The sequence below is a fragment of the Podarcis cretensis genome (genome assembly GCF_951804945.1).
Source record: "Podarcis cretensis genome assembly, chromosome: 13".
Lineage (NCBI taxonomy): Eukaryota > Metazoa > Chordata > Lepidosauria > Squamata > Lacertidae > Podarcis > Podarcis cretensis.
The window spans coordinates 24068543-24089616 of NC_137182.1; the positions used below are offsets into that span (position 1 = coordinate 24068543).

The 21074-nt window shown below is 48.9% G+C and overlaps 2 protein-coding genes across 5 annotated transcripts in view; one reads left to right on the forward strand and one right to left on the reverse strand.

Annotated features, from left to right (window-relative positions):
• OSBPL7 (oxysterol binding protein like 7) overlaps nt 1-15043 on the forward strand; it is a 35531-nt gene extending 20488 nt beyond the window's left edge. For 3 of the 4 annotated variants that reach the window (XM_079949426.1, XM_079949428.1, XM_079949427.1), the window contains exons 14-23: nt 1795-1888; nt 4149-4462; nt 5350-5487; nt 7356-7419; nt 8296-8374; nt 8487-8631; nt 10180-10324; nt 11472-11598; nt 11894-12016; nt 12536-15043. In XM_079949426.1, the coding sequence (XP_079805552.1) occupies nt 1795-1888; nt 4149-4462; nt 5350-5487; nt 7356-7419; nt 8296-8374; nt 8487-8631; nt 10180-10324; nt 11472-11598; nt 11894-12016; nt 12536-12644 (1338 nt within the window). In that variant the 3' untranslated portion in view covers nt 12645-15043. Of the gene's footprint in view, nt 1-1794; nt 1889-4148; nt 4463-5349; nt 5488-7355; nt 7420-8295; nt 8375-8486; nt 8632-10179; nt 10325-11471; nt 11599-11893; nt 12017-12535 lie in introns of those variants that run through there. The other variant, XR_013832412.1, reaches the window with a different exon arrangement.
• A 412-nt stretch (nt 15044-15455) lies between these two features.
• The window catches only part of TBX21 (T-box transcription factor 21), a 55460-nt gene continuing 49841 nt past the window's right edge, over nt 15456-21074 (reverse strand). The window contains exon 6 of the mRNA XM_079949620.1: nt 15456-20860. Coding sequence (XP_079805746.1) covers nt 20194-20860 — 667 coding nt within the window. The 3' untranslated portion in view covers nt 15456-20193. The remainder of the gene's footprint in view (nt 20861-21074) is intronic.

Below are 21074 nucleotides of genomic sequence, written 5' to 3' on the forward strand. Positions count from 1 at the left end.
GGTTTTTGTCGGGAAAGCTCTGGAGCATGAAAAATGCTTGGATACAGAGCTTTAAAGAGCAGGCTGTGCCTGGAAAAAGTGAAGGAAAGGTAAGTGTGAATACGGTCAGTGTCTCTACCTGCTGATGCCTGCAAAAATAACCAGCAACCTTTAAATAGGACTTCCTGCTTCCTGCTGTGGGAAATGGCTGCCTCCCACAATAATTCGGATTGTAATTTGATTTTTTTGTGTGCTTTTTTCCTTGATTTGGATTATGATTGGATTTGATTTGTTTCTAATGGAAAACTAATAAAAAATATTTGAAAAAAGAAAGAAAAAATAACCAGCAACAACAAGAAAATGCACAATAATTTTGCTCAATTAACGTCCTGCACATCTGAGCTCATATTCTTATACACAACTGTTGGTGAGTGATTCATTTTTTAAAAGATAAGCCTTGGCAGCATTTCTTTTTAAAAAAGCAATGGGAATGGTAAATAAATTGGATTTAGATTTTAATCCAGCTTTTCAGATCTTGTGTCACACGCTCCATATCCGTGTAAGTTTAAAAAAACAAAAACAAAAAAAAACAAATAGAATTACATTTTTGTTGCTGTGTCTTCACTGTCGTTTTTTTTTCTCTCTCTCTCATCCTTTTGTGAATTAGCCAGCAGCAAAGCCACTCCTCCCCGCCTAGCAGCTGCTGTCCCCCCCATCCCCCCAGTGGCCTATTCCCACCCCAGCTCCTCATATACATCTGCCCAGATCTTTTATATCCAGTCTCTTTCTCTTCGCTCCCTCTTCCTAGTAGAAGGTCCAGGCCTAGCCCAGTTCTGCAATGTGTTCTCTTAGGCCTCTCCTCCTCCTCCTCCTGCTTTCCTACCACCTTTTCTCTTTCGGACACAACTCTAGGTGCCTGCTTCAAATTGAGAGACTCAGGAGCACTATGGTATTGAATTTCACAATCCCCTGCTTGCATGCAGCTCTTCCCATGGCTCTTGAAGGCATCTGAGCAGATGGCTGGGCTTTTCCAACTTGCTATTCCTTTGATGTCCAAGGCCTCAACTTTTGGCTTCTTCTTTCGATTGCTTCGAAGAGTTCTGTGTCACAGTCCTTACCGTCTCTGCAATGTGGACCTGGAGGATCCTGTGAAATCTTTCTCTCATCTTTGTCCTCTGTCTCTCCTTCTATCCTACGCTTCACGGGAGAAGCAGCCTTTGCTTCCCACATATCCTCTCTGGCTTCCAGGTTCAGTCATTTTGCTGGGGATGAATTTCAGGGCCTAATTGCCTCTGCCCCATTTTCGCTATAGGGCCAAGGAGTACATAAGGCTCAAGGACTTCCCAGCAGCCTCTTCCTTTAAAGTGAGGAACCTTTGTTCCTCCAGGTGTTGCTGAACTACAATTCCCATCAGCCCCCATCAAGCATGGCCATTGAACAGAGATGATGGGAGTTGTAGTTCAGCAACATCTGGAGGGACAGAGGCTCACCACTCCTGCTTTGAAACTTGATTGGGAAGGAGAATGGAGATTGCGCTGACTAAGTTTGTGCTGTCAGTCCACCCTGACGCCATTTTCCAAAAGCACCCCTGTTGGATTTTTGCTGGGCCTTTTTATATAAGATCCGCCTCCGTCCACCTTGCCCACACAGGAAAGTTGCATTGGATTCCATGCCCCTTGCCTAAGTCCTAGCCTTTTGTCCTGCCTCTGATTCCATTTAAACTCAACCAGGCACCTCCTCCACATCCCCGTCATTCCTCTTTCCTGGCAAACCCACCACTTCCCTTGGCCTGTGTAACCTCTCTTGCTCCTCCAGGCCACAGACGACGAGTCCTGCATCAGCGAGGTGACTAACAGCATCTTGGAGGAAGCAACAGACATCGCGGGAGGACCAGGGCGTTGTCTCAAAGGTACTTGTTCCTGGAGGTGATCAGGGTGGGTGTGCTTGCAGAGGAGGAGCTACAGAACAGAGCCGCGACTAGGGGAGGGGATAAATCAGGGGCAGGGAACCTGTGGACTACAACTCCCATCGTCCTCGACAAATGTCCTTGCTCGTTGGGGCTGATGGGAGTTGTAGGCGAACAACATCTGGAGGGCACTAAAGAGCAATGAGATGGAGGTAATCCATTCTTTTAATAAATGTCGCCTGCTGTCCCTGAGTACAGTGGTACCTCTAGTTACATACTTAATTCGTTCCGGAGGTCCATTCTTAACCTGAAACTGTTCTTAACCTGAAGCACCACTTTAGCTAATGGGGTCTCCCGCTGCTGCCGTGCTGCCACCACACGATTTCTGTTCTCATCCTGAAGCAACGTTCTTAACCCGAGGTACTATTTCTGGGTTAGCGGAGTCTGTAACCTGAAGCGTATGTAACCCGAGGTACCACTGTATATGCTGACCTCCCAGAGTAAGTTATACAAAATAGTAATAGTACAGGAGTACATAACAAATGAGTGACATTTTGGATTTCACTTCCACAGGGGTGTGGGGCTGTCAAGAGCAACATTCCTAGGGGATAACTGGGAGCAGGGTGGGGTGATGCTAGAATTGGGTGCAGCCAGAGCTGGAAGTGGGTGGGACCCCTTTTCTGCCCCTGCCTCATTTATTGCTTTCTTTTTCTCAGCCACCGCTTTCTCTCTCCCTCCCTCTTCCTCCACACCCCGTGGGCTGCTAAGGGTGGGTGGGGAGAGCACACAGATCCCTCTTGCCTGAGTGATCTGATCACTAGCAGAGGGGGCTTCCTCCCCCCCCCGCTTCTTTCCCCAGCTCTCCCCCCATTTTGACTCTCCCTTCCTAGCACCCTAATTTGTCTCCATCTTGCCTTCCTCCTTCCCTGTCATGCTCCTTCCCACTGTCACGAAGCAAGTCAGGGGGCTGCAAGCTTCCCACTCCTGCACTATCACAAGGTGTGCCGTTAGCTGCTAGGTTAAGTAAAGGTAAAGGGACCCCTGACCACTAGGTCCAGTCATGACCGACTCTGGGGTTGCCGTGCTCATCTCGCTTTATTGGTCAAGGGAGCCGGCGTACAGCTTCTAGGTCATGTGCCCAGCATGACTAAGCCGCTTCTGGCAAACCAGAGCAGCGCATGGAAATGTCGTTTACCTTCCCACTGGAGCGGTACCTATTTATCTACTTGCACTTTGACGTGCTTTCGAACTGCTATGTTGGCAGGAGCAGGGACCGAGCAACAGGAGCTCACCCCGTCATGGGGATTCGAACCACCAACCTTCTGATTGGCAAATCCTAGGCTCTGTGGTTTAACCCACAGCGCCACCCGCGTCCCTTAGCTGCTAGGTTAGATGGCTTTAAAAGCGAAAGAACAAACCCTTGGAGGGTGTGTGTGTGTGTGTGTGTGTGTGTGTGTGTGTGTGTGAATCCCTAACTTTTATGCACTTAGTGGAGCTTCCATATTCAGAGCCACTATACTTCTGAATATCAGAAGCTGGCATTCAGCACAGCAAGGAAAAAGTATTGCATCCTATTCTTCCTGTGACCTTCATAGAAGCATCTGACTGACCGCTGCTGGAAACAAAATGCTAGACATTTAACATTTTTAATTTTTTTATTTATCTTAGCAGCAACATCTAGTTCAATAACACAACAGTAAAGAAAGACAATGCAATTGAATTCAAATTAAACACGCAGAAATACAAATTTGGGTCATGTAGTTCACAAGGGCTCTTTGTGCGGAAATTGTGTATAAAATGGGCCGTGTTTGGCTTCTTTGCAGTGAGTGGGGAGTGGCCCTCAGAGTTTGGGGCTGTGTTTCTTGTAACACAGAAGCCTCATACACCCACGTCGTGGGCAAACTAGACAGAGAGGGAATATCTAAAAGTCCCCGCCTGGAGGAGACTGATTTCTGGCTCCTAATCTCAAATGCGCAGGAAGAGGTGGTGGAAGCACCGCGATGAGTCAGACAAGGAGGAGGCAAGCTCTTTGTCACGAATCACTGCAGAGACAAAACTGGGTTTTTGAATTCAGGTTTGCAAAACAGGGTGTTTCCTGGCTCTGAGGCGATGAAATGTCCCGAAGCAGGGGTTTCGTATTCCAAAGAGCCACAACAGTAAATATGTTTCTTCAGCCATCACCGGGTTTTGCCTCTCAGTTTCACAGCCAGGCGTAGGGTCTCTTTTAAGACCTGACAGGAACTGCTTCTGTCCCTCCCTACAGGCCCAGGCGCCATTCCCTGTGTTGGGGACACCTCTGAGATGAGCCTCAGCCTGCCAGTGCCTCTTCCTTTGTACCTCCCTGGGCCGGGTCCCGGGATCATCCGACGGAACTGCCTCCCGGCCTCCCACGTCCACGCCAGCGATGTCAGCGTCTGGAACATCCTCCGCAACAACATCGGCAAGGATCTCTCCAAGGTCTCCATGCCGGTTCAGCTGAACGAGCCCCTCAACACGCTGCAGCGCCTCTGCGAAGAACTTGAGTACAGTGCCCTGCTGGATGCGGCCAGCCGCAACCTGGACCCCTGTGAAAGACTGGTATATGGCCTCGCCCTCTTTATTTCCTTAACCAGGCCGCCATCTTGGAACAGGGGTTGTGTTGGTCAGGCGAGAAGGTCATCCGTGTGTATCCCTTGGGGGACCAGCTCTTGGTGGGGAAAAAGAGAATTGGAGGTCACATTCCAGGCAGGCCAAATATAAAAGGCTTCAAGGCAGGCACAAATCGGGGGCAGCGACAGGTGTGGCCCAGGGAGAGTCCTGAGGGCCAGATCGAAGGCCTGCATTTGGCCTCTTTCATCCCTTTGGTCTGAATCTTCTTACTTGGCCTGAGATTGAACCCACCCCCTTTGGAAAGGCAAAGTCTGCAATAAGATTGGCAGAACATTGTCGTCCTTTCCCATTTTGGGGGGGACTTTATTTATTTATTTAGACAAAGTAATAATCATAAATAAATAAGAATAAAAATGTGCACCCCACCACCAGGACCTTTCCATTGTAACTATCCAACCTCCCAAAATTTCAACACATCTTGCGATGGTTTGACCCCTTTACGTTGTAACAGTACAAATCCTACAAACACCTTCCGCATCTCCTCGAAATAATTTCTCCTGCATATTTGCCGTCTTACGGCACACACCTCTCTATACCACTCTTCCATTTTATATTCTGCTTGCCCCTTCCTAGCTATCATAATTCACGCAGCTGTCGATAAATTTGTGAGCAAGTTCCTTCATAGTCTGTGAACCTTCTACATCATTGTAAATTGATAATAAGGCTACTACCTCTGGATTTTCGGTCAGCTTTAACCCAGTGATCATCCTTTCCCTTGGCCTTTACAATCGCAGTACTTTCTCAGCTGGTTATGTGTTGTCCCCCACCCCCACCTTTCTCTTCCCCTAATATTTATCTCCCTTCCCCTCCCATAGATCTGCATGGCTGCCTTTGCTGTATCGGCTTATGCCTCAACATACTACCGTGCCGGCAGCAAGCCATTCAACCCCGTGCTTGGAGAAACGTACGAGTGCATCCGGCCAGACAAGGGCTTTCGTTTCATAAGTGAACAGGTAAGGAGCTGGAGAGAGCAGAGGGAGGGGGACAGGCAGGCAGGCAGGCATGGCAGTCGAGAAAGGGGAGCACTCATCCACCAAGCAATATGGCAGGTGAATCAGGCTTACAGGTCCAGAGGGGTTGGGCGAGTGTTTCTCACAGAGTAGCGAAAGGGATCAGGACTTTGCTTTTTTAGCTTAGGAAGGAAGGAGAGGATGAATGGTGCTGAGAGAGGGGCATGGGTGGGACAAAAATAAATTAGGACTCATCCACACGCCTGCTTGTCCCCAGGGAAAACCCGCCAAATCAGAGCAAATGTCAATTGAGTTTTATCCAGATTGACATTTGCTCCGATTTAGCGCCGAAGAATGTGTTTTCCAAGGGAAAGTGGCTGGGGGAAAGGCAAAACTGCTCAGGCCCATGTCTAGAAGGAACAAGAGAAGTGGGAAACAGATTGGACCCGTGCTTTCTAGACATGGGGCAAGTGGAAGTGTGGACCAAGCCCTTTGTATCCTGGCGCTGACTCAGAATTGAAGACTTGGGGCTCCATCTTTGGCTGAGGTCCCTCAGAGGTCCTCAGTAGACAGTGCTGCCTAGTAGGCAGAGGCCACAGAGAAGGAAGGGTGAGGGCAGAAAATGCCACTTGGAATAATCATTGCACCATATGGGGTGCCGTGTTATTTCTGTTCTCGACACCAAACTGGGATGTGATCTTTTATTTTGAGGATATTTTGTGAGCATCTTTGATAGCCACTTGGGTCTATCAGGAAGGGACGCGGGTGGCGCTGTGGGTAAAACCATGCCGATTGCATGGTTGGCGGTTCGAATCCCCGCGGCGGGGTGCGCTCCCGTCGTTCGGTCCCAGCGCCTGCCAACCTAGCAGTTCGAAAGCACCTCCAGGTGCAAGTAGATAAATAGGGACCGCTTACCAGCGGGAAGGTAAACGGCGTTCCGTGTGCTGCACTGGCTCGCCAGATGCAGCTTGTCACACTGGCCACGTGACCCGGAAGTGTCTGCGGACAGCTCTGGCTCCCGGCCTATAAAGTGAGATGAGCGCACAACCCTAGAGTCTGGCAAGACTGGCCCGTACGGGCAGGGGTACCTTTACCTTTACCTTTACCTTTACCTTTACCTTTACCTTTACCTTTACCTTTACCTTTACCTTTACCTTTACCTTTACCTTTACCTTTACCTTTACCTGGGGCTATCAGGAGTTGAAATAAAACCTACAGAGAGATTGTGGTTTCCATCGGCAGCAGTTCACTGGGCCCAGGATTTTTCAATTGAATTTTTATTTGCCAGGCACTTCCTTCAAGGAACATACAAGTGCCCACCCCGTTTTTATCCTCATAAGAATCCTGTGAGGTAACTTATGCCAGGTGTTTAGGCCCACCTAAGGCCTAAGGCTGCATACATATTACCAGCTTAAAATGCAGCTAGTTTTTTCTTTCTTCCTCAATTTAGATCCATGCTGGTTTGGGGGCGGAGGGCGGGAATGCATCCTAACGCAGAATTTCCTCAGAAACTCAAGGATAGATATGGATTGTGGCTATCATCGTGTGTACAGTCCTTCTTAAACCTACGATGGGAGCACATTGGATGCAGAGTATACAGGTGTGGGTACACAAATTAAATTTGTTGCTCTGGATGTTTAATGTGCAATCCAGAGAACATTTGTATTCCTTAAATCCTGTTAAACCACAAACCCCAATTTAAGAGTGCTGTCATGACCTGAATTTCCGCCAATTTCTCTGAAATTTAAGTGGGCAGAAAGAAAGAAAAAACAGTTCCTTTTTTTGGAAATGGCACACTTTTTGAAGGTGCCCACCCCTGAAACGCTGATGGCTTATTATCTTCCTCCTGTCCCCCCCCCCCCAAACTGCAGGTCTGCCACCATCCTCCTGTTTCGGCTTGCCACGCAGAGTCTGACAACTTCGTATTCTGGCAAGGTGAGGCTTCAAGGTAAAAGCAAATACATGCCTGGAAGGAGTGTGCAGGGGGAAAAGAAAATAGCACCCAGGAGCTCTCTTTGGGGGTGGGGAGAAAGTGTGTGCTTTGTTTATTGGGTCAAAAAGGCCATTCCAGGTTGTCAGCAGAGTTCCGTCCCAAATCAGATTTTAAAACATTTGGGGGGTCAGCTCTTGAACATGAAAGAGTGTTTTCTGAGCATGTGTCCCTTCCTCACTGATAAACAAAAGCATGTGTGGGGAACCTGTGACCCTCCTTATTTTGCTGAACTACATCTTGGCCTGCTTAATAGGGGATTATGGCTGTTGTAGTTCAGGAAGATCTGGAGGGCTGAAGGTTCCCCACACATGGACTCAAGCAAAAACCTCTTTGCATTTGACAATAGGAGGCCAGGATGGGCTCTGTCAGAAAAGTCAACTTGCAGATACCATTGGCCATAGCATTGGGTTCTTTTTCTTTCTTTCTTTCTTTCTTTCTTTCTTTCTTTCTTTCTTTCTTTCTTTCTTTCTTTCTCTCTCTCTCTCTCTCTCTCTCTCTCTCTCTCTCTCTCTCTCTTCCTTAGAACAGTGTTTCCCAAACTTGGGTGTCCATCTGTTTTTTCAGACTACATCTCCCATCATCCATAGCTAGCAGGACCAGTGGTCGGGGATGATGGGAATTGTAGTTCAAAAAAAGCTGGAGACCCAAGTTTGGGAAACACTGTCCTAGAAGAATGCCTTTAGAGTAGGCTCATAATCTGTGCTGCAGTCACCACCCCACTTCACAATTTGGTTTACCTCCCAAAGACATAATTAGTGTGACCTCACTTTTCATATTTTTCTCTCTATTCCCCCCCCCCAATATTTTGTTTTGCTTAGACATGAAGTGGAAAAATAAATTCTGGGGCAAATCCTTGGAGATAATCCCCGTGGGTACAGTGAACGTCCATCTTCCCAGGTGAGTCGCCCATCCTGTTTTCTGCCCCTTTGATCCTTGGTGGATTTCCCACCCACCTCCAGACCCTGGATCCCCCTTTCTTTCTTTCTTTCTTACTTTCTCCCAACGAAAGGTTTGGGGATCACTACGAATGGAACAAGGTGACTTCCTGCATCCACAATATCTTGAGTGGGCAGCGCTGGATCGAGCACTACGGCGAGGTGCTGATCCGGAACACGAGAGACAGCACCTACCACTGCAAGATCACCTTCTGCAAGGTAGGTTCTGACCCGGGGCTGTTTTGTCTGTGTTCTTCCCTCACCCTGCTGCTCCTTCTGATCTGTGCTTGCCCCTTCCTCTGGTACCTTCAAATCCCGCCCCTCTTGGCTCTGAACCCAGCCTCTGGCATCTGAATTTGAACAGTCAAAGCTGTTATACTAAGTCAGGCACACTTGCCCATCCCAGCTCAGTCTTGTCTACATTTGGACTGGCAATGATTTCATGGGGTTTGGGGCGTTGGTCTTTCTCAGCCAAACCTGGATACACCCAGGATTGAACATGGGACCTTCTGATTGCAAGGCAGGTGCTCTGCCAAGGAGCTATGGCCCTGCCCTCTGGTGCCTCTCCCTCTTTCCTGGCACACCTTGTGGTATCTGGGTTCTTCCCCTTGGACTGTCTCACCCCTGCCACATAGTGTCTTCATTCTGCACTCCTCACTCCATCTTTTTTGAGCTTTCAGTCTCTTTCCCCCTTCTCTCTCTCCCCCCCCCCCCCGTGCCTGTTACTGGAGATTCTTCACCCTGCGACAGCATTCAGAGATCACTTTAAACCTTGGTTAACCTTAACCATGGTTTAAAGATGAACAGGCAGCTTGATGGTGCATATGGCAAAGATAACAGCTGCTTCACTCCTTCTGCCACATTGCTGAGATTTAACCTATGGTTTGGCTTAGCATTAGTTTTGAACTGGGGCTTCTGGTTTGTTTCCTCCAAACAAACTGTGAGCATTAAACTAAATAAGAAAACCTTGGTTGTTTGAAGAGAAACGAATAATGAGCCCAGGTTTGTAAGTGATGCTAATCCAAAACATAGCTTGGCTGTTGGCACTGCAGAAGCAGGGAAGGTTCAAAGTGGCCGCAATTTGCATCTATGCAGCAGAATGCTGCATGTTCCACCTTTAAACCATGGTTAAGCTTAACCATGGGACACGGGTGGCGCTGTGGGTTAAACCACTGAGCCTAGGGCTTGCCAATCAGAAGGTCGGTGGTTCGAATCCCCACAATGGGGTGAGCTCCCGTTGCTCTGTCCCTGCTCCTGCCAACCTAGCAGTTCGAAAGCACGTCAAAGTGCAAGTAGATAAATAGGTACCGCTCCAGCGGGAAGGTAAATGGCGTTTCCGTGCGCTGCTCTGGTTTGCCAGAAGTGGCTTAATCATGCTGGCCACATGACCCGGAAGCTGTACGCCGGCTCCCCCGGCCAATAAAGCGAGATGAGCACCGCAACCCCAGTCGGCCACGACTGGACCTAATGGTCAGGGGTCCCTTTACCTTTACCTGAGCTTAACTATGGTTTAAAGTGCAAACCAGGCCTGTGTCTCTCTAACCATCCTGAAATTCCCCTCCCCGCTCTGGAGCCCTTTTAATTCTTACACTAACGCCTGACCCCCAAATTGATTCCCTCCCTTTTACTCCCAGGTTTCTCCCTGCCCTCCTACCCTTCAATCTCTCCTTCCAGCCCTATTCATCCCACCCTGTTCCTGCCTGCATTGACACCTGATTGTGTGGAGCCATCCTCCCTGCTCTAACCGCATCCTCCCCTCTCTGGCAGGCGCGGTACTGGGGTTCCGGGGTCAACGAGGTGCAGGGCGCCATTTTCAGCCATAGCGGCAAGGTTATCCACCGGCTCTTCGGGAAGTGGCACGACGGGTTGTATCGTGGCGTGGCCCCTGTCGGCAAGTGCATCTGGAGGCCCAGTAAGGAACTGCTTGCACCAGGGCAATGGGGGAAACTGGCAGTTACTGGAGCTCCTATGGTCTTGCCCCACAATGGTTGATGAGTCCGTTCTGAAATGCTACAGTTCCGTGAATGCAACAGTTCCACAATTCTTTGTGGAAACTTGCGGAACCTGGGTTTCTGATGCGGATGGTGTTTGGTCTTAGTTTGAAACCAGAGATCAAATTTATCAAATTTCTAGCTATTGTTGTTGAACCTTGGAAGTGCATGTAAATATGGCTTCTAAAGGTGTGGAAGCTGTGGGAGGGATTGTTGCTGGGTAGGGTCCAAGTAGCCAAAGGCTCCCCTACCATGAAGCAGACATCTTTGGCGACATAATTTGGGGGCCATTAAGGGTAGCCAGCTGATCTGACCCATGGAGCACAAATCACTAAGGTGTTCTCCTGGGGAAGCCCTTTTGAAAGGAATGGAAACTGTGCAAGAGCCACCATCAAATGGATCCTTATTGTGTATAGCATTCTTCCATGCATCTGTGAATCTGTTTGCCCATCTTTTCCTGAACCACTTTTGCTGTCTGAGTGGGAGTGATATCCTGTAATCTGAGGAGGCGAGGAAAGTAATAGAACTTTGTTGGATTTTTCCTTTAAGAGAGAGAGCTCCCAGTTCCTTAACACCCTCATCCCATAAGAACTGCATAGGAATGAATGATTTATTGCATTGGTCCATAACAAAAAGGAACTGCAAGAAAGAAGTCTTCCTGTTCTTCTGGGAAGCATAGAATCCTTTGTGACATCAGCAGCCATTGTCCTAATCCCCTCCCACATCTCAGACCTGTTTGCTTGTCTAGCAATCGGCATACCCCATTCTAAGGAAACGGGAAAGGTTGCCTTGCTTAACATGCCTTTGAGGATGAATGTGGGAACATAAATATGCAACAGACCAGGGCAGCTATTATGTGATAGTGCATGACTTTGAGAACGTGGGATACAAAATTCAGCAACCAGTCCCCACTCTCATCTCAGGCCACCAGCAACCAATACAATCCATAGCTTTTCAGATGTGTCTGAGAGATTGAGGTAGGATCAACCTGTCAGAGTAAGTGGGTGGTAGGCACCTGATCTTCTGAAATCTTTCTCTCTCTGCCTTTGTCTCTCCTGCCACTTCCAGACCCCATGCCTCGGGACTTCGAGAAGAACTATGGTTTCACTCAGTTTGCCTTGGAGCTCAACGAGTTAACGCCGGAGCTCAAGCGTCTCCTTCCCTCCACAGATACGCGCCTGAGGCCTGACCAAAGGTGAGGGCAGGAAAGCCTTTTCCTCTTTTGTTTCAGATAACCTACTTTTCTGCTGGTAAGGTGTTCAAGGCAGCTTCCGTTCATAGAAAACCCCGTTTTTGCAGCATCCATGCTAAAGCTGATATACACAAAAATTAGGGAAATGAGCGGACATAAAAAACGCAAGACCATTGTAAGCTTTCCTGCATATCCTGGCTGCCATTTACACCCCATAGACGTGCACACACAAGTTTTTGATATGAAAAGGAAATGAATACAACTGGGTTTGGCGCCCTTCTTCTCCCCACTTCTCCAGGTACCTAGAAGAGGGAAATGTGCAGGCCGCAGAGTCGCAGAAGCGGCGAATCGAGCAGCTGCAGCGAGACCGGCGTCGGGTGATGGAGGATAACAACATTCTTCATCAGGCGCGCTTCTTCAGGTACTTCCTCCTTTGCTTCCGGTTGTTTCTTCCTCCATGGAGCCTATGGCCAGGTTTTTACATAAACGCTAACCCATGGTTCATGTAAGCTGTGGTTTATTTAGCAAACCAGGAGTTAGCCATGCTTGGTGAAGCAAAGTGGCCTGTTGTGAGGAGGTGGAACTCAAGTCTCCTTGCCATTTATAGAAGCAGAGCAGAGGATGCAAAATTAAAATTAAACATGTAGTCTTCCTTGATTTGCATCTATATACAGGTTGCGGGATTCATCCTTTTTTGGTATATGATTCTTATTTATTTTTGTAAGCATATAGACTACACACACACACACACACACACACACACACACACACACCATAGGTTGCATCCTGTCAACATCCTAGTTCCCTGCTTTTGAGGGGTGAATCAAAACATGCCCTGCCCTGCTTTTGAAACATGAATTGGTAGTGGCTCCAGATGCATCTCCCCTCACCAAACCGTTAACCCTGACTGCTAATGGGCTCCTTTTCTTCTTCCTGGCAGGCGGCAAGTAGATGCAAATGGCAAAGAATCCTGGTTAACCAACAGCAGCTACTGGAAGCTGAGGGCGGAGCCTGGCTTCAGCAATATGGACAGCGCCGTCTTGTGGTAGCGGTTAGCAACTGCGGGAGCAGCTGTGTCTGCCCGCCATCTCCCAAAGCGGGGGGGGGGGGGGTGTAGGAGACCAGACAGCAAGGACCCCCTGCTAGATAAGCACAAAGGTGATCAAGGCATGCAATCCTGGGATTACCAGCACCTCGTGAAGCGGAGGGACGCCTTTCGGTGTTGCGCCATGCACTTCCAAAGCAGCCCTACCCCCCTCGCACACTTGAGGAAGGCGGCCGTGGTCCATCTCGCCTCCTCAAAACTGCTGCCTGCTGGCTAGGCGGACCTTGGTGTGGAGCCTTGGGTTGCCGCGGATGCTGACAGGAAGCACTTTAACAGCCGCCGAGTCGCAAATCGGCTCCGGGGCAGAAGCAGCGAGACTGGACGCCCCCCCCCCCCCCCAGCAACTTGAAAATGGGAAACCGCTCTTTAAATTTTCGAAGCCTGCCTTTTGCTCAGAGAACAGTGGCAAATGTGTGCCCCAGCGTGGAGTGGGTGTTTGCACAGTGAAGCCTGGATACTGGATGTTTTGGGTCCTCCTGACTACCTAGTAGTTCCCTTCTGGGGGGTGGCTGGTTGCACCCTCCCTCCCCTCCTGTTTTTTTGGTTGTTTTCAAGTCGCTCCTGGTGGTTGTTTTGAGGTAAAGCCTGGCCTAGGTTAGGAATTCCTGCTCCGGTAGCAGATTATAATATGTGAAGCTGTGGTAGCCCTCTGAGGCAACTCTCTTTCTCCCCGCAAGGCGGCTGTAGGACGGGAATCGGGTTAATGTCACTCTGAGCCAGAGATGCCTGCTATGGCGGAGACTCCAGGACTTTTCCCTACGCCTTAAGGAAGTCCTCTGAGTTCTGGGCCACTGTTGGGGCTTATAGCATTGAATCAGGACATTGTGTGTATGTGTGTTTTGTTTCCCTTCATCACCCCATCTCTGGTATCTCCTTCCCTCCCTATTTGCTAGGATTGTAAGCCGTTCTCCTCCTCCCCACTGTCCTTCAGCATTTGAAGCAATAATGTAAAAAAGTGGGGAAACACTGGCACTCCCACAATCCTTTGCAGAAATTTGTACCTCAGCATCAGGTCAGGGTCTATCAGAACTTGTGTTATTCAAAGCTGCCTCGATTATGATTGAATGTAGAGGTGTGTGTGTGTATCATGGGAGAAAAACACATATTCCGATCTCTTTCTCAGCTGTGGCAAGAGGAATATAGACTATCCTGAGGCTCGGCTCCTGTTTTGAAGGGAGGGAAGGAAGGAGGAAGTTCTGGCTGAGACTAGAGCAGGCCCACACCAGTTGTGGCCCACCAAGCCAATGAAGACCAGTGAGTGCTTGACAGTCCCTGCTATTGTTGCATTTCCAGGTTTATTGAACCATAGAGGGGTTGCAGTGCACATGGTTAATTTGGCTTGGTGGGTTACAAGGTGTTGCAAGCTCAGTCCGATGGCTCTGTTCACACCTAGGTTTCCAATTTTATGGTTTTTGTTCCTGGTTTCATCCCCCACCCAGTTTTCAAACTCTGTTTCGGGAAGTACTGTAACTGGAAAATGCTGCATGTCTTTATGAAGTTACAAAGTTCAGGCACAAGTATGAGACCATCATGCAGAACTCCTAGCACCATCTTCCATGCTCCTATATCCTGCAAACCTGTCTGAGCTTTCCCAGCGTTACAAAAACTAACATCTACTGCCGAAGTGGCGAAATGCAACATGTGAAATGCAACATGCCCTCAGTTCTCTGAATTCCCAATCTGGATGCAGGGCAGCCTAGGGACATCACAGCTTTATATATTTTTAGCGTCCAGACTCTTTAAGTTCTTTTACTGCAGTTCACCACTGTGCTGCCCAACTCACCCCGAGGTGGTCAAGAACCTTTTCCTCCTTTTTTTTCTTGTTTACTGGCCCAGCCTCACCATTTACGTGGGTCTGAAGTGGGCGGCATAATTAACTGAATGTCTACAAAGCACTTTGGTTCCCTTTCTTGCTGGGAGAGGGTGGGGTTTGCACACTGTTGGAAACTGAGCCTCACTTTTCAGCTTTGATCTTCTATTTTATTTTAAGAGATACTTCCTGAAAGGGTTTTGATAATCGCTGCATAGGAGGGGGAGCTTTAATTTATTCCCTGTTATTCGCTCCTCCCTCTCTGCCCTTCCTGAAGATTTCTTGCCCAACAGATCCAGATTGGTGTCCTGTCTTGTTGTCTGCCCCTCCTTTCTGTGTGCTGGTTGTCTTTAATGTCTCGTCTGGCCCACAAAGCAGGTGGGCTTGCTCTTCGTTCACCTCACCTGGCTGGTCCAGTGATGAGCCGCCGTTCCGTCTTCTGCGTCCATGTTGACTGGCCTCTGTTCTGTCTTTGTGTTGTGGCATGAACACTCCACGGCGTGTCCAATAATAAAAACAAAGATTTCAGAAAAGTTCCAATGTGTGGCGGCCATTTTGTTCATCCGCTTCAGCCGGCAAGCATGTGTTTTGTCCTCTTGGTGATCAACTGCTTGTCCCTCACCATCAGTAATTGAAAGGAAAAGGTAAAGCGGCCCCTGACCATTAGGTCCAGTCGTGGAAGACTCTGGGGTTGCGGCGCTCATCTCGCTTTACTGGCCGAGGGAGCCGGCGTACAGCTTCCGGGTCATGTGGCCAGCATGACTAAGCTGCTTCTGGCAAACCAGAGCAGCACACGGAAACGCCATTTACCTTCCCGCCAGAGCAGTACCTATTTATCTACTTGCACTTTGACATGCTTTCAAACTGCGCTCATCTCGCTTTACTGGCCGAGGGAGCCGGCGTACAGCTTCCGGGTCATGTGGCCAGCATGACTAAGCTGCTTCTGGCAAACCAGAGCAGCACACGGAAACGCCATTTACCTTCCCGCCAGAGCAGTACCTATTTATCTACTTGCACTTTGACATGCTTTCAAACTGCTAGGTTGGCAGGAGCAGGGACAGAGCAACGGGAGCTCACCCCATTGTGGGGATTCGAACCGCCGACCTTCTGATTGGCAAGTCCTAGACTCTGTGGTTTAACCCACAGAGCCACCCGCGTCCCAACTGAATAGTAGTTTTAAAAAAAACCATTCATATGCCCTTTTTTGACTGCTCAATGTGCACAGTACATATTATCCCCCTAAAAGCAACTCTGGAATACGAGCCATTTTATTTAATCAGGCCCATATTGCAGGTAGCGGCCAGATGTCACTTCATAAATCTGTGGTTGTGTAAAGGTTCAAAAGGGTGAATTGCTGCCAAAGATACTGTGCTACAGCGCCGGTTTAAGATGATTTTGACAGATGTGTGTTAACTGCAGCCACCAGCCCTGCCATGGTGCAGGAAAGTCTACCACTTTCTGGATTAGCAGAGTGTGACAAGCAGCCAGGGGAAGTACTTAACTACAATGGCTCTCAGTACATTTCTGAGCACAAGAAGTGTTGGTGCTGACCTTTAAAACCCTAAACGGCCTCAGCCCTGTATACCTGAAGAAGCATCTCCACCCCCATCGTTCTGCCTGGACACAGGTCCAGCTCTGAGGGTCTTCTGGCGGTTCCCTCACTGCAAGAAGCCAAGTTGCAGGGAACCAGGCAGAGGGCCTTCTCTGTAGTGGCGCCTGCCCTGTGGAACGCCCTCCCATCAGCTATCAGAGAAATAAACAACTATCTGACTTTTAGAAGACATCTGAAGGCAGCCCTGTTCAGGGAAATTTTTAATGTTTGATGTTTTATCGTATTTTTAATACTCTGTTGGGAGCCGCCCAGAGTAGCTGGGGAGGCCTGGCCAGATGGGCAGGGTATAAATAAATTATTATAATTTGTCATAATCATAATAAGGGCCATGCCTGCACCAAACCTTTAAAGCAGTATGATGCCACTTTAAACAGTCATAGTTTCCCCCAAAGAATCCTGGGAACTTTAAGGGTGCAGAGTTGTTAGAAGACCCCTATTCCCCTCAGAGAGCTGCAATTCCCAACAATACTCAGCATCCTTTACAAATGACACTTCCCAATTTATTTATTTTTTTTGGGGGGGGCCATTAGCCTCTGCTGTGTTGCAAGGAATACTGGAGCACACGACTGCGGCCCATGAGGTGAATCCACTTGGGGGCAGAAGCAACAATGGCTTGGTCTGGATGTGAGCCTGCCGGTGGGGAGTGAGGCATAAGGCAGCTTGACACGGATAATTTAAGTTTCTTTTCCTGTAAACATTAATGCTTGGCGTCCTAACCATGACCCAGTGAGGTACATCTATACTATCTCCAAACTACAGATGGGGCTACTGTCTTAAAATATTAGGTACCTTACTTCCTGATCCAGGCAGAATAAATTTGATGCATTTGGCACGTGGAGAGACACCCAAAGAACTAACAGCTTTACAGTTTATTTAAAGAAATTCTTAAGCCAAAACGAAAACTCAACAGGCAGCCTGTACACTGCTTTCAATAAATATTTGCAAATGTCAAGAATTTTTGTTGTCTTGAAAAATAAAATAAAAAAGAGAGAACCTCAAAACACCACAAAGACCGTTGTGTCTTTTACATCTACATAATTTTTTTTTTTGTTTTAAGAGTGTAAACAGTTAGGAGAGCTGAGTCTAACTCCCCCCTCCGCCTCCAAGAAACTCAGCCGGGTTTGCCGAGCCACGGGGAGCGCTTAAAAGGGGAGAGTGTGTCCCATTTGATTGTCTAGCATAATTAAAATTCACTTCACCAAATGACCATCAAGTCTTTCCAGGATTATAAAATACCACCAAGATTTGAGGGAGGGAAGGGGGAGAGGAAATCTCTTTAGAGGAGGAGGTGGAAGTATAAAAATACAACCTATGTCTTTGCCTCCTGCTTTCCATAAAACTAATTACGGAGGGCTTTAAATATGATCATTTTGGACACAATCCACCGTTCATTGTAGACCTGCCCCATTGAAACGTATGGTGTCTCTTGTTTTATTTCTAGGGAGGCATGCATGCAAAGATGCCCAGATGACTTGCCCCTTTTTTTGCAATTGCCTTCCGTTTTGGGGATCTCACCAAATCAAAGCGTGTGCTCTGCGGCACACACAGCTAAACAGTGAGGCACAATGCTACAAAAATTAGCCAAGGGGCTTTCTGTACAGATAACCCCCTATGGCTCTGTACAAGAGAGGTTGTTTCCCCCCTAGTTCACATCTCCTCCAATCTCTCTGTGTAGGCATCTCCACATCTGGCACAAGAGGACTACTTGAGAAACCTGTCCCTTTATACCAGAGATGAGGAAACCTGTGGCCCTTCAGGTGTTACCAGACTCCAACTCCCAGCAGCCCCAGCCCCTGTGGCCAATGGTCAGGGAGGGTGGGACTTGTAGTCAAGCAATATCTGGATGTCCACAAGTTTGCCATCCCTGCTGGTTCCATTTACTAATTTGGGGCACTGGCCTTCATTGAGGGCTCATGGCTGTTGTCTGGCATGTAGGAAGCAGGGGGGAGGGGGACAAAAGAAAAAGACAGCCAAATCTTTGTGCTGCATAAATCCCACCTAAGGCCTGTTCTGTTGTTGCTTTTGATGGATGGCAGCTCTTCCTGCATTGGCCAGGTATGTCAGGTCTGACACTATTTGAAGAGAGTCCATGTTGCAGGGCTATCCCCACCCCCACCAGGAATCTTTCCACATGTTCTTGGACCTTGAATTCCGGTTCTTGAAATCCCAAGAGATGGAGGAAGGAGCTTCAGCATTTCCAAGTCTGCCTAAAGGCAGTGCTGGGAAATGCCCATCTGAGAATATGCTGGTTAGTTAGCAGGGCTTTTTTCCCAGCTGGAACTTGCTGGGACTCAAGTGGGCGCCATTGCCATTACAGTGGTACCTCAGGTTACATATGCTTCAGGTTACAGACTCCGCCAACCCAGAAATAGTACCTCGGGTTAAGAACTTTGCTTCGGGATGAGAACAGAAATTGTGCAGTAGCGGCGCAGCGGCAGCAGGAGGCCCTATTAGCTAAAGTGGTGCTTCAGGTTAAGAACAGTTTCAGGTTAAGAACAGACCCTCCAGAACGAATTAAGTTCTTAACCCGAGGCACCACTGTATAAGAGAACGAGGGAGGTGTTCATAGTGAGATCCAGCAGCTCTTTATCAGGAAAAAAAAGCACTGGTTAGCAAAAATAGGTGGTTTGCATTATCACATGTTTTCAAAGCATCGGCTAGGCTCGGATGAAGAACTCCAGAGCTGGCTTTAACCTCTGGCTTTTTTATATGTTCTAGGGCTGAACTGAGAATGGGAAGGCAGCCAGCACCCTCTTGTCAAACCCAGGGAGCTTAAAACAGAGTATTTATCTCAGATGTGTGAAATTCACAGTTTACTTGAGAAATGGCGACCCCCGAATGGCCCAAGAGCATTTGTAAGGGAGCATGGCTGTGACATCCCACGATTTCTGCCTGAAGTGAGCACAGGCTGCTGCCTCAGGGGTAGCAGTTCTCTTGCCCCAAACTACGTGTCATCACCTATAATGATAATTGCACACGACTCCAGAGCGAGGATGTGGGAATGCCTTTTAAATGCACATTCACATACTCATTACATTGAATGCAATGTGGTGTGGACAGACATGATTAGAACTCAAATGTGCATTCTGGCCTGTGTTGAATTGCATCCGATACATGCTCGAGGTTCCCAGTTCCTCTCTGGAGTGGGCCAAAAGATACTGATTTTGCAAACAAAGTCTCAGAACTGCAATGAGTTTCAAGGGCAGAATTTTTCTCAAGCAGATTTTCCTGATTTCTAGCTGCTCCCCACCCAGGAATCCCAAATAGGCATGCTGGGGAAACCAGAGTATGAACGTAATCATCTCAATCTGAATCTTGTTTCATGTGATGTCAGTGTATGAATAGGTGTGCAGGAGCACGGGAGGCAATATGCCCTCAAAATATATACTGGAACGCCTACCCCATTCTAATCAATGCACCGCAGCGGGACGATCTCATACAGACACACACCTGGTTTTCCCCCTGTGGTTCCCAATTCAGCAAGTGAGGAGTACAACGAAGCCTGCTTCTGTATGCAGATTTCCTTGGCTGGATCAGGGTTGACTTTAACCCGACAAGCACCATGTGGCTTTCAAAACCCATCCCACCCAAAGTTGGATTTTTATTTCCGAATTTCTCCCTGGGCTTTGAATCTCTTAAGAAATTTTGCTTCCGTTCTCCCCAGTGACACAGCCCCAGAACTAAACGTGGGTGGGAGCAGAGACAGGAAGCTGCCCTGGCAAGCGCAGGCTCTTCGGGTCTGAACACAAGCCCAAGATCTGAACTCGCCGCCACCATGCGGGCATCTGTCCGCAAAGGGGAGCGCATGTTTTAACACCAGCAGACTAGCACCTGGAAGTGGCTGAACAGGGGCAGAGGGCAGAGAGATACAACTACATACAGCTTCATTTATGCCATCGTCATTATTTCCGGCAGTGCCTATAAAGGTGCGAAACTTTTCCCCAAACCAAGAAGGGGGACTGTCCATTTTCCTTTTTACAGGTTACCCCTGATATGAACGGAGGAGAGCTGGATGGTGAGAAGGCCCCCACCCCGTGTTTCCCTCACAGGTTTCTATCCCGCCTTCCCACTTCAGTTGCCATAGAAGCCATAATAGCCCCCATCCCCTCCTTCTTTGTCATAGAGCTCCCCGTTGCGGAGGGGCGGGGAGCTCTCGGCGCTGGAGACGTAGGGGGACACACGGCGGCGCTTGCACTCGGCTTCGTACAGCCCGGAGTCCGAGGAATCGGCCGACTTCACAGAGCCGGGCTCGGCCCAGCCTTCATTGTCCTTCCCTTTCTCGTCAGCAGAGGGCACTGCCTGCAAGTCCCTCATGGGCCGGAACCAGCTCAAGGCCCCCGGGGTGGGCTTGGGGTGGTGATACTGAGGTGGGGAGCTCCAGGTGGCAGGGGGCCCAAAGGGATGCTCCTGGTAATAGGGCAAGGAGGGGTGCGGCGCCGCCTGCAGGGCAAAGGGCTTCATCCCGTACGGCATGAATTTGTTCCCTCTGAAGTCGCCCTCGTAGGTGCCGTATTCCAGAGGGGCGGAAGGGGCCTGCTGGGAAGCAAAATACCAGTGGTGGGTCTCCTTGGGCGGCAGAGGCAGAGGGGCCCGCTCCCGGTTGTAGAAGCGGCTCTGAGGGAGCGTGTACTGATCGTGCAAGAAGGGCTGGAAGCGGCTGCTGGTGAGGAGCTGCTGGCAGCTGGCAGCACTGGGCGGGGATGGAGTTGTGCGGTCTCCTTCGGTCGTGGTGTACATCCTGGAGGACAGGAAATGGACAGGGCGAAACAGGAAGTTAATGTCTTAAATGGGACAGCACACCACTTTCAAAACCCACTTCAAGCCACAGCTTCTGCTTCTTGGCTTTGCTGTTTTTATTTGCAGGCCATGGTTTGTCATTACGTAATCGCGCCAAACCATAGTTAAAGCTTCCTTTAAAGCCGTGGTTGGGTTTGGTGTGCTATCTGAACTGA